At 41.2% G+C, this 13,370-nt stretch overlaps 1 protein-coding gene across 1 annotated transcript in view; it reads right to left on the bottom strand.

The window, feature by feature from the left end:
• Window positions 1-11,121, bottom strand: part of PIPOX (pipecolic acid and sarcosine oxidase) — a 74,417-nt gene extending 63,296 nt beyond the window's left edge. Inside the window, exon 1 of the mRNA XM_066599567.1 lies at window positions 10,984-11,121. Coding sequence (XP_066455664.1) covers window positions 10,984-11,100 — 117 coding nt within the window. The 5' untranslated portion in view covers window positions 11,101-11,121. The remainder of the gene's footprint in view (window positions 1-10,983) is intronic.
• Window positions 11,122-13,370: the final 2,249 nt, after the last annotated feature.

Raw genomic sequence — 13,370 nt, 5'->3', positions numbered from 1 at the left:
TGCTGGCGGAGGGCGGGGAGCGGCGGGGGAGAGCGGGGAGGAACAGGAGGGAGATCTCTCTCCCACTCTCTCCCTCCCGCACCCCCCTGTTCACTCCCACAACTCACCGCTCTCCCCCGCCGGCACCCGAATCTTTCGAGACGAGCGGGCAGGTACTCGCATAAGGCACTACTCGCTCAAGTAGTTTTCCTTAGCGAGTACGCTCGCTCATCTCTAATATCTACAGATATGGACTTACTTTATACATCACCTCCTGGCGTGAGATTATATATATGACAATTTTTGAAACTTTCCGCAAACCTCACTGCATTCAAAATGAGCCCCCTTTTCTAGATACTATTGAAAAGTGAAGTAAGAAGCATAACAAAAAGTTCTCACCCACACGCTTTTGTAGAGTGTGTGCAGGAGGTTACTCATATTATGAGGATGGAGAAGCTCGTGGCAGAAGAGTCTGTTGACCCAAGAAAGTACCTGACCCATTGGTTTCCTTGGACCATTTTCCAGGATTCCTCAGCCTTTAAGAACTGTCTTGGGTGAATCACTCCCTGTTCCTGGTTAAAGTATGAGGGCTCTCCATGCCATGCTCTGCACAAGCCCATAGGAATCCCTACATATATTTCGCCTCCCTTTTTTTACAGTCCCATTTGTCCCTCCCATGCTCTTCCCTTCCTTCCTTTCAGCCTTCATCTTTCTTTCCCTGTTCTTCCTTTTTCACTCTTTCCTTCTCTGAGTTCCAAGTATATTTTGGAGTTATGGCTTTTCAGAGCTGCTTCTTGTGATTACACGAGCTTCTTCTTGTCCATCTGAGTAATATACTGGAAGATACATTATGTCTATTTACAACTTTGTACTTCAGCTCCATTGTTTCACCCTATGTGTTTTTATAATTGCCTTTTTCTACTTTGTATTTATTCAAATTAATAAACAGATTGAACATGAATTGATTTGCATAAAAAGGCACAACTCATCCCAGAATTCTGGCACAAATCTGGTAATAATGTGCCCCACTGTGTTTTGTATAAAAAAATGCTACTACCCAAATGCTGTGTATGAAGATCATTTCTTTGTTACTATAGACTTTCAACTGACATATGGCCACAGCTTTTAAGCCTGAAAAAAAATTATAAAAACCATTACAAAGAGCTTCCATTGAAAATGCTGCAAAAAATGTGTATCAAGCCACCATATATTTTTCTAACTAAATCTGGCTTTGGCTAATAAACAAGATATGGAGAACTATATTACAAATGCATTGTATGAACATAGGTGAGTTCGAGTATAAAATGACTGATCTTATCTATTGTCATGCCTTTGGGGCTATACATGGCTTGAGCAAGATCAAGTCAATAGCTGAAAAAAATGGAACAACCTCTCAAATAAAAAAAATCTGTTTGGGGTCGACTGAACAGCTATAGTATTTAAAGCAGTGGGAAGAGGGGTAAGTTGCCAAACAAAACCTGCTTACTTAATAGCAGATGTTGTTGGATGATCTGCTGCTCACCCTCAACATGAGACTATCACAAATTGTGGTATTGTCAAAGTAGAGTTTCGAGCATGGCACTTCTTATATATTGAATATATGCGCTTTATATATTGAAATAAATGATTACATACATCTTGCAGCTGAAATGTTCCGGTTGAATATAATAAGTGGGGTAGAATAACATTAAGTGACAATAGCCGCATCTGACATACAGAAAATGTTATTGTGTTTTGTCAACATTGAATTTATTGAACTCCTGGAGCTGTCCTTGTTCTATGTTCTGTGGAAGTCAGAATGGAAGCAGAAACATATCCAAGTGCAGGTGGAAGGATGTACTGTAGATGACACTATATAAACTGATTCCAATCATGATTACATTTTACTTTCTGTTACATATATCAGGGGACAATACAGGGATCTCTCCTATGGTTTGTTTATACACAGGACTATGGGTGTAACAAGGGGGCATCCTCTGTATCTAGAGGAAAAAATGTGTTAGGTTGTGCTCCTGGGACGTGTAGTACTGAGGGTTTCTAGGAGCACACCTTCACAGGAGTGGGATAATTGAGCTGACTGGGTGTGGAGTTTCTCCAGCCAGCCAATCCCCACTGGTCTGCTGCACATATATACTAGCCCCTCTGGCTAGAGGATGCTGGTTTCCCAACACTCTGGTGTTTGCTTCTATGCATGGTGTTCTGTATTGTGTAAGCAGTGACATGTTCTGAGGGTCTGAGCAGGTGGCTGGATATGTGGTATGAATATTCCTGCTCTGCATGGTGTGCATTCATGTGTGTGTTGGTGTGAACTGTGTCCAGTCTGCTTGGATCATTTACCATATAGGACCAGTTAGATTCTCAGGTTCCAGTGTGGGGCCATCCCTATTGGGACAATCACCCCGCTTGCAGTCAGGATTCATGGGGTAAATTGTCTTGTGAGAGGATCCATGAGATAACGAGGACCCTTGTTGTGGGCTTATGGGCTTAAGTGACTTTGCCAAAACATGAACCAATATCTTGTACCGTATCTATGCCATTCATTTATGCATGCAGGTATGTTAGGTGAGTGTTTTGAGCATTTTTCAGTCATTGGTTTATGTCTGTCTGTGAGCCTAATTGCAGTTCACTATTTTTTATTGTTCCGAGTGTGTATGTGTGTAGTATTTCAGGAAACAGCACCAGCGCATCCCAGGTTGGATATAACAGAAGGTTTCTACACTGACATAGAAAGGGGTTCTTTACTGTAAGAGCAGTGAGATTATGGAACTCTCTGCCTGACGACGTGGTGATGACAGGTTCAACAAAAGAGTTCAAGAGGGGCCTGGATGTCTTTCTTGAGCGATACAATTTTATATGTTATAATCATTAATATCTTCAAAATGGTTGTTGATTCAGGGATTATTCCAATGGCCAGATGGGAGTCAGGAAGGAATTTTTTCCTCTTATATGGGGAAAATTAGCTTCTACCTCATTGGTTTCTTTTTACATTCCTCTGGATCAACATTGGGGGTTATTAGGCTGAACTGGATGAATTTATGTCTTTTTTCGGCCTTAAATACTATGTTACTATGAAAGGTACATTATGGAAAGTTATCAAAACTAGTGCAAAGAAAAGGTGGTGTTCTCTTCTTAACCTCATGGCATTGGTTGAAGAATGTAACCTTTAGCACTTTAAGAAACTAACAGGACAGCTGTAACTGAAGGAAGATTATTTTCCAAGGTATAAACTGAAGCTTCTGGACCTCAGTACAAACTCTATAAGAGGCACCCCATCTACCATGTGCCATTTACAGAGCAAGCAGCCTATTTTCTAGCAGAGGAACCATTGGACACTCTTCAACACCACAACTGGTTTGTGACCGCTAGCACTGCACCCCCAATACATTCCTGGTTGTTGTACTTCAAACCATGTCAGGGAACATCTTGAATTTTGCTGGCTGGGGAAGAGAAATTGTTAACTAGAAGTTGTCCCACAAAATTAACTTATTACCTAGCTACAAGATATAGGACAAATATCGGATCACCAGTGGTTTGACCACAGGAACCCCACCGATCATGAGAACATGGATCCTAAGTGTTTCTGAATGAATGGAGTATGACCACTGCTTCATTCATTCCAGCACACTTGATACCCACATTCTCCTGATTGATGGGGTACTAGCAGTTGGACCCCCACCAGATACATATTCCTTAACTTGAGGCTAGGAGATACATTCATTTTGTGGAACAACCCTTTAAGAGAAACTTTTTTGTCTTTTACCTTTTATTCGACTCTTTTTACAAACAAAGTGCAAAAGACATTAAAACAGAAGGTAAAGGAAGTAGGTATCTAAGAATTATTTCAGGGAAGTCATATATTTCAGAAATATGCAGACTTGAATATACATTAATCTCTAATGCTTGCTAAGGACCATTACACTTTTTATATTAACTATGAAAATACACTTGAAGAATTATTCCTCACTTTTGCTCTTGAAGCACTATTGTAATTAATCTTTTGAAAATGGGAATCTAAAAATATCTGATCCCTTCTTCACAGGAACTTATAAGAAAAAAAAATCTGAGCACTGAAAAAAAATGCAAAAGTAACATTTTGAAGGACTTCCTTGAAATGTAGCACCGAAGTGTTTGATTATAGTAAAACATAATTCACTCTTGTCAATTAGATCATTTCGCTAGATACGATACATATATTGATGTGATGTGATATCATCATACCGCATTGAAGTGCTCTGTTCTGCCATGGTAACCTTTCAGAAAGATATCCAAACTAGGGAGTATCATTAAAAAAAGTATTTCAACTTGTAGTTATCTATTCCACAAAATGTACGTACAGAAGGTGGCCTTTTTGTTCAAATCTGTCTTTTTAAAAAAAAAAAAATGGATTGTTAGGTTGCAACAGGGAATAGTTATCAGTATGAATAGGCAAGTCATTTAAAGAGACTCTGTCCCCTACTGTAGCCCTATGAGCTCAGCTTATGGGTCTAACAGTAGGTGACCTACTGAGTCTGGGGGTGTAAGTGTTATACTGTTCCACCTATGAGAACGCCGAAAGCAGCCGCTGAATGCATTGAGTGGCACTGTTAAGTAGTCCGCCCATTATAAAATTAGAAACGGCAGACTACTTAGCACGCCACTCAATGCACTGCAGTGGTGGCTTTCAGCACTGACAGCGGGGGAATGGCGGGGGAGGTAAGTATAACACTTACATCCATGGACTCAATGGATCAGTAACTTTCAGCCTATAAGCTTAACTTACAGGGCAAAAAGTAGGTGACAGAATCTCTTTATAATTAAGATTTAAGTATTAACCCTTTCCAATCCACTGTCTGACGTCTGAAGACATTATGATTTAAGGCTGTATAGCTCCGATGTTGGAAGACATCCGTCAGAGGTTCTCTTACTGTATATTGCCAGCCTCTCTGCTGTCGGTGCCTATCCAATGTGTCACCTCATGCAGCACTGGCTTTAACCAGCAGATAGCGCCGTTGTATAATGGCAAAAAAAGAGTTAGCCCCCTAGGAAACAGGATACAAATTACATTGGAAAGGGTTAAAGGTTTTGTTGGGGACTTTAATACTGATGACTTATAGTTGCAATTAAAATTACTCAAACCCCATTTGCCAAATTCACAAACTTTCAGCGGTTTGCAAAGAACTATCAGACAAGAACAATTTAAATAGCTCAACACAACACAGGTTTCTCTACGTTCAACACAAAATGCCACTTTTAATGATTGATGCAGTCTCAGAATTATTCAACCCCCTCATGACAAGTACTTAGTAAGTCTCAGAAAACAACTTTAAATCTGTTATTCCTAAACTGACATCCCATACGCTCATGAACATTAGTCCTATCTACAGAGTGTTTATCTCTACTAGATATAGATGGGGGACATAATTTAATGAACTTGCGAAGGCTGTAGCTATAGGAAGTGCAGGGATAGTAGTTGCACTTGAATCTTTGTGCCAAAAGCCAGCTCTCCTACATTAAAAGACCCCAGTATTATAAATGACAAATGATATGTGGGGGTCCATGTAACAGATTTTGCACGGTGGCTCAGGAGCTTCACTTTACACCTCTGGAACTTCTACTTCATAATTTGTCTTTGTCCTTGAAATGTTTACTTGGACATTTCCAAGAACCTTGCAATTATGTTATTGCAATTGGCAGCATTAGTGGGATTATGAATCTTGCAGCCTTAAAACTGCCATATAGTTTATAGTGTTTCCAGTAAACTCCACCCACTCACAAACAATTCAAAGTCATTGGACAATGCTAGACCATCTGATAGCTATTCTCTAGATTAAAATAGAGCACATAATTTAATATAGATTATCCCAAACAATTCCTGATACTCTTGATCTTGATTTGGGGACCATATTTTAAGTATAATACACTGCAAAAAAATTCTGGTTTAGAAAAAGAACATTTTCAATACAGTCAATAGTCAAGATCCAATAGAGGGGGCAAAGTTGCCAACTGTCCATAAATTCCTGGGCAGTCCATAAAAACAGGGCACATTTTCCAGTATCAGTAAAAAAAAAAATGTGATGAGTCCATGATTTTTAGAAGCTGGGGAAGCTTGGCAGTATATTATGTAATTATCATCATTTTACAGGTCACAGTAAATGTTGCCAAGGTCTTTATATCACTATTTTCAGCTACAGACATATATCACTTACAATCTTTATGGTTCAATCTATCAGTAATAAATGTTGGCTGTCTGTGATTTTTAGATACGTTGTCCAGAAAAAAAAAATTAGGTTGGTCACCCAGAGAGGGTGGGAGGTGGGGGGGATGTCCATCGTTCTTTCTCTTTATCTATTAAAAGGGGCAGCACTTACAAAGCGAATTTCTCTCTATCTCTCTATGCGGAGGAGCCCAGACACCCTCACAGAATATGGATGAACAATTAATTTCAAAGACTGATAATTAAGGCTTTATTTCTCCCATGCTGCAATGGAACTGAACAGTTGCAAACAGGTTCTTTTGCAGATTACGGCGAATCTCTATGGGTCCCAGTAGAGGGACAATTTGTAATCAGTTTATTTTTGGGACCTTTTTAATAAAAAGAGATTGTATGAAGTGGACATCATCCTTATTGCTCAGTGCAATCACCACTGAGGGGGAGATTTATCAAAGCTATTGCGCCTGGATTTTGTCCTGAAATGCAACTTTTTCTGGTCTAGCTACCATGTGCCTGATTTATGAAACTTGTGCGCGTGTTTTTTTTTAGCCCGTATGCCACATAACGCCACATTTTCATTTTTGTTTAAATAGGTGTGGGGTGGGGTTTAAACCTCCTGTTACATGTGCTGCTGGGATCTGTAGTTCTAAGCTTCCTAGCAGCACAGCCCTCACAGGGTTAATTGATTGAGCTGACTGGGTGTGGTACTTCCTGCTAGCCAATCTCCTGGGTCTGTGCTCACATATAAACCCAGCTCCTGGTCAGTCTGTCTGGTGTTCAGGGTGAGCAGTCATGAATCCTTGTCTGTTGAAGCCTGCTGTGTGATCTGTGTTTTGCTGGTTCATGTCTGTTTTTTCATTTATATTCTGTCAGTTTGGTGTTAGCTTGCTGTGTGACCTGCTATCTGTGTCCTGTCCTGTCCTGTTGCAACATTCTGTGTGAACTGTGTCCGGTGCCGCTGGACTCCTGGTTAGTGTAGGGACTAGCAGTATAACCAGGAGCCGTGAAGTGGCCTGCTAGCTTTCACATTTTGTACAAAATGTCAACTAATACCTGGTATTTATATTCAGCTTCCTATCTGTTACTAGTGTTTGCATTGTGGCTGCTGTATGCTGTGTATTCTGGCGCTGTGTGTCCTGTTGTTCAGTCCCAGTCATGTGGCATGTGAATGCATCCTGTTCTGGTGCGTGGCTCCTAGGATTAGCTAGGGCCCAGATCCGAAAACCGCTGGGCTGCCCTTATTGGGCCAATGTCCCTGCTTAGGTAGGTCACTGTCATCCCCCTTGTAGCACAGGGTCAGTTGCTTGATACCCGTGTGCATACCCTGGTCCCCTTTGCCCACATGATCATAACACCTCCTTTATGAAGTGCAACTTTTTAAAAAGTTGCATAAAAAGTTGCCCAGCTACTCCAGTGCCAGCACAAACTATTTAGCATTGGATTCCATTAGTAAATTCTACTGTTTTTGTTTGGATTCATCAGCAAGAAGCCATCGAGCAATCACTCTAGTCCCCCGCCTTTCTTATGCCCATCAAAGAGTAGAGATTAAATTGGAAGGTTGGCCAAGCCAATCATATGTGTACATCAGTGGAGTGTTTTGCTTTTCAATACATGCAACTACGCTCGCCGGTACGGAGCTGCCCTTGAAAGAGGAAAATTAATTCCTCTTTGCCGGCCGATCAAACTTCGCATCAGACCTCACTTATTATTTATGTGCCCATCTTTTGAAATGTTCTCTTTTTTCGGCCGTAGTATTAACAACCGAGAAAACAGCTAGTGAAACCGAAACCACTGAAATCCATTGAAATCAGGGGTTTCATTTTTCCCCGTTATGTGGCCGTGATTATCTCGGTTGCCTAAGGGGGGAAAACACATTGATGTATTTAAGCCCTGAGTATTCAAAAAAAAAAATGTATTGTGTGTATTATGTTTTTTTTTATAGGAGTCAATGCAAGATGTATAAAACTGCTAGTGGCATGCGCTTGCATGCATCTGGGCATAAGCTTGGTGGAATATTTTGAGCATAATCCTCAAATGTTATATAAGCCTTGCCTAGTCAGTAATTGTGTTGTAGTAGATCATAATAGTGATACTAAAAACAATATTAATAAATATAGTCTACATTTAAGAACTTGTGAACGTATTCCCTTTAGACACTTGGGATTCCTTTCAGACTTTAAAAACACAGTCATAGGCTTGTAAGAAACCATGTGACCTCCTTTTATACATGAAATGCCTATGCAATCTTTGCACTTACCTAAATGGGCTGCAAATTTACTGAAGGACTGCTTATATGTTTACTGGATATATGTGCCTGTATATATGTTGTATTGCACTGTATAAGGAATTAGAGTCTTCTAAGGGACAGTTTTAGGGGAGGTACAATGAGAGAGAAATGTGTATGATAGAGAAATCATTGCCAGATACACGACAGGCCTCAAGAGCCTGGTATGAGATTGTGTACAGCAATATAGTCCGGGTAGGACCTCTGGGAGATGAATAGGGACTGGAGTAGGGAAGTTACCCAAACTGTTGATCTTTCTATTCATCTCCTTGTTCTTCTACAGGAGCAGAGAATAGGCTTATGGAAGTAAATGATCACTACTATGGTTATTTGTTCCCCTAGGCTGGCTGTACATTTCCCTGTTCATATGGAAATATATCGAAAATAATTAAAATATAAACAAAACTGCATGCCAAAATTGAACAATTAGCTGACAAATGAGTATTTTCTTGTCCATCGGCTGATCATTGGCCCCTATACATGGCCCGATTGTTGGGCCAATAAGCACTCAGAGGAATGTCCGGGTGCAATAATCGGTAAAAGGACCTTTAAAATTTGTGCCAACTTGTGTGTACTGAAAATAACAAGATTGCATACTTCATTTCAGTATTGTTAACCAATAAGAAAATTCTGACTCCTAAAGTGTCATTAAAGAGAGAGGTTGTCTGGTTACTGGACAACATTCTCCCTTTCTCCCTATATCATCAACTGTACTAAAATAATCAAATCAGCTGTACTTACACATCCTCTGTCGCTACGATCCAGCGCAATAGCCCCGCCAACTTTCCAGTGTTTGCTTTTGAAGATGACGTCCCTGGATATCATGTGACAGCTGCAGCCAATCAGTGATTGTAGCATTACCCTTCTGCACTCCTGGCATCATGGCACCCAGGATGCGAGAGCTGATGCAAGGAGTATGGGCAATAACTCTGCAGCCTCTGATTGGCTGCAGTGGTCATATGATATCTGGTGACATTACCTTCAACAACAAACACCAAGACGAAGATGGAGCTACAGTGCTGGATTGCAGTGGCATGGAACAGGTAAGTACAGCTGATTTTGTTTTTTAGCACAGTTGGCGTTGTAGGGAGAATGTTGTCCAGTGACCAGACAACCCCTTTAACTAATAGGCCCATGTGCCACACTACCTGCAGTTGTGTTCAGTATAGTGGAACTGCTTGAAATTTTCTATTTGGTCTGCTACTGCCTTCTTTGTTAAGGGGAACCACATGAGGGGAGGTATGCACATTTCAGAATAATTGACTATGAAATATGTTTGACATATGAGATTTAGATTGTAAGGGTCTGATGTGAGTAATCTCAATCATTGTACAGTGCTTCAGAATATGTTGGTGTTATACAAACACCACAATACAGTGGTTGTCCAGTTGTAACTGTTGATGGTCTTTGTTCAGGATAGGTCATCAATAGTAGAATGATGAGGGTCTACTGCACGGGATCTTCACCAATAGGCTGTTCTTCGGGCTCATTTGTTCAGACACTGAGGTGATTTCTGCAGGAAGCAGACAGCTCTATTCCCACTGCAGTGGCCAGGTTTGGTATTGCAGGCATTAAATGTATTAAGTGAAAGGGAATGCTGCCCGCAATACCAAGCCTGGCCACAACAATGGGAACAGAGTTGTCTTCTTCCTGCAGAAATCATGCATGAGCACACTGATCCAGCAAACAGCTGATCAGTGGTTGTCCCAGGTGGCAGACACCTACCAATCTGCTTACTGATGACCTGAGGATAGACCATCCATAGTTTACAACTGGACAACCCCTTCAGATAAATGAAACAAACATGGGCGCCTTTAGCTTGTCACTCTGTACCAGTGTTTTTTTTTTTTTTTACATTTTCCTACAGTAATGTATATAAATTTGATTTTTAATTCTGCCTGGTAAATGCTGGTTGTAATAGAGAAATTGCAATAATTCAGCCTCAATAAGAAATATATTGTGCACTGATTTAATATGAATATCTTCTTTTACCATAATAGAAGAGTCACATACATCAATGCTTTAATTTAATATACATGTGATATACTGTATAATAAAAGCCAGCAATTAATTTTTCAAAGAACCCTTGATTTAAGTTGCAATTAATTAGGTGCCTGTAACATATAAGTGTCTCTCGCAGATTGTGCGGTAAATATAACCATAAATGAATAGGGCACAGATCGCAGCTTGCGGTATCAATATATAATAAAGATAATATACTGACTCTCTTTATAAAAAAATAAGGTTTTATCCTGCAAACGAGGGCAGTTCAGGACTGATTGATGGATTGCGCCAATCTTCCAAAGTTCAACATTCCGAGTAAACACAAAACGAACTGAGGAAAGGTCACAGTTTTTCTCGCTATTCTCTACTACAGTAAGTCATTTCACAGATATATGATCTGCTAAACCCTTTGAAAAAAAATAATGTATCTCTTCCTATTCTGCACCGTGCTAGTGTCTTGATACTTATCCATACACAAAACATGACTAAATGACGCTCGATGTTCAGTTACCCCCACCCCCTGTACCTGCTCCAGCAGTAGGGTCTTCTTGTGGTTTTTAGCTAAGTGATAAGCAGTAAAGGAGCCCTGGATTCCTGCTCCTAATACAATGCAGTCAAACATTGCCCTGCTAGGAACAGCCATGTTTACTTGCTTCTTCACGGTGAATATTTAGAGCACAGGAGGCCACAAGTCCCTTCACTGACTCCACCAGGAGGAGGGGATTTCACACAGCCTCATTCGTTAAAGCAGAAATATCCAGTTACTGTTGCAATATGTGTACTAAAGCCGTTGATACACTGTTGCACTTTAACGTGCTGTTTGCCAGGGATTCTTCAAATCATTATATGGAAATGTTATTTGCAGACGTTTTGGTTGCAAAGTGCACAATGTCAGGTTAACTTTTATCTACAGTATAATCTGCAAAACACTCTAATCATAAAAATAAAAAATTCCATCCCCGTAATCAAATGAAACTTTTTGTGTGATTGTAACGTTGCAAATTTATTGCAGAAAACTTGAAGGGAGGCTCTAGAACCCTGTTATACTGCCTCTAGCTTGGATACAAGATGTGATACAGGCGGGTATGGAGGCTCTAGAACCCTGTTATACCGCCTCTAGCTTGGATACAAGATGTGATATGGGCGGGCATGGAGGCTCTAGTACCCTGTTGTACCGCCTCTAGCTTGGATACAAGATGTGATACAGGCAGGTATGGAGGCTCTAGTACCCTGTTGGTCCGCCTCTAGATTGGATACCAGATGTGATATGGATGGGCATGGAGGCTCTAGTACCCTGTTGTATCACCTCTAGCTTGGATGTAAGATGTTATACAGGTAGGCATGGAGGCTGTAGTATCCTGTTGTACCGCCTCTAGCTTGGATGTAAGATGCAATATGGGTGGGCATGGAGGCTCTATTACCCTGTAGGACCGCCTCTAGCTTGGTCACGAGATGTGATACGGAGGGCATGGAAGCATACAGATTCTGTATGGTATCCTGCGGCATATCAGTCAAATTTGATGTATCTGAGCCCCTAGATTGTGTAAACTCGTAGGCTGATGAAGCTGGTATCCCAGATGGTCCCATACATATTTTATTGACAATAAATCTGGCAATCAGGCAGGCCACGGATGTGTGACAATGTTGTGGAGACACTCCTGTGACCCCTTCTGTGTGCGGCCGAGCATTATCCTGTTGGAAAATGCCTCTTGGAAGCCACGATGAGAGGAACACATGTGGCTGCAGGATGTCCTGAACATATCGCTGAGCTGTCATTGTCCTTTGTACCACTACTAGGGGTGACCGACTGTTGTATGTGATGGCTCCGAAGATTATCACACCAGCAGTGGGGGCAGTGTGCCGCTTCACAGCAAAGGCAGGATTTAGGTGCTCACCCCGAGGTCTCCGGACACAAAGACGGTCGTGGTCAGTATCCAAGCTAAACCTGGATTCATCATTCACAGCATCACTGCAAATGGAGGCTGGGTGGGTGTTAAAGGCAGTACACGTAGTGGATGCCAAATGTCCTTCAGCCAAGTGCCTGGAAATTGTTCTGACAAACAAAAGGGCCTGCAATGATGGTGCCACCTGTCTCTGGTTGGCAGACAATGAAACATTGGTGGTCTGTTAAGGGTGTGCTCAGCCTGGTTGCCTTGTGTGTGTGGCCTCACATATCGACTGCTTTTAACACCTCCTAACCGTCTGGTCAGAACGGCCTAGGTGGAAGCAATTTGTCAAAACGACCATCCAGCTTGTCGCATTCGCATCTCAAACTCTGTTAACTGAGCAAAATCTCTCAGGCGTCTAGTGGCCAACAAGCCCTACACAAGCAAAAAAAAAGAGAGGTCACTACACACAAGAAGCCTCTGACAGCTTTTTTTTATAGGCCAAGGGTGAATCACTTTTAGGGCCTCAGGTGGCAAGACCGTTCATCTAATCACCCCGCTACTCTAATCATTTACATATCTGCCTGAGATTTAACTGCACTCCGAGTTTTGCAACAAATCAACAACTCTTTCGAAGTACAAATTTTTTTTTTTTTACAAAAAGTGTATGTGTAAACAGATTTTTAAAAAGCAAAAAGGTCTGGTATAACACGGCAAAAAATTGTTTATCTGAATGAACCCATTGAAATCCAATGATTCTCATGGTCGCGTTTTATGGGTGATGTTTTTTACGTGGAGAAATACCTGCGTAAATACGGCCGTCTGAATAAGCCCTTAAATTGTACTTCCAAGTTATAACATGGTTGGCACTGGTACTTTAAGTTTAGAGCTCATTCACATGGACGTATATCAGCCGGATTTTCATGCCACGCCAATATACGCTGCCCCTCTCTGCAATGGGAGGAGGTGGGACGGGGCAGGAGCTAGTGTGCTGAGCTCCCGTCTCTTCTCCGCCCCTCACCACTGT

The sequence above is a fragment of the Eleutherodactylus coqui genome, chromosome 4, assembly GCF_035609145.1.
Source record: "Eleutherodactylus coqui strain aEleCoq1 chromosome 4, aEleCoq1.hap1, whole genome shotgun sequence".
Classification (NCBI taxonomy): Eukaryota; Metazoa; Chordata; class Amphibia; order Anura; family Eleutherodactylidae; genus Eleutherodactylus; species Eleutherodactylus coqui.
This window is presented reverse-complemented; position numbering and strand designations above follow the sequence as displayed.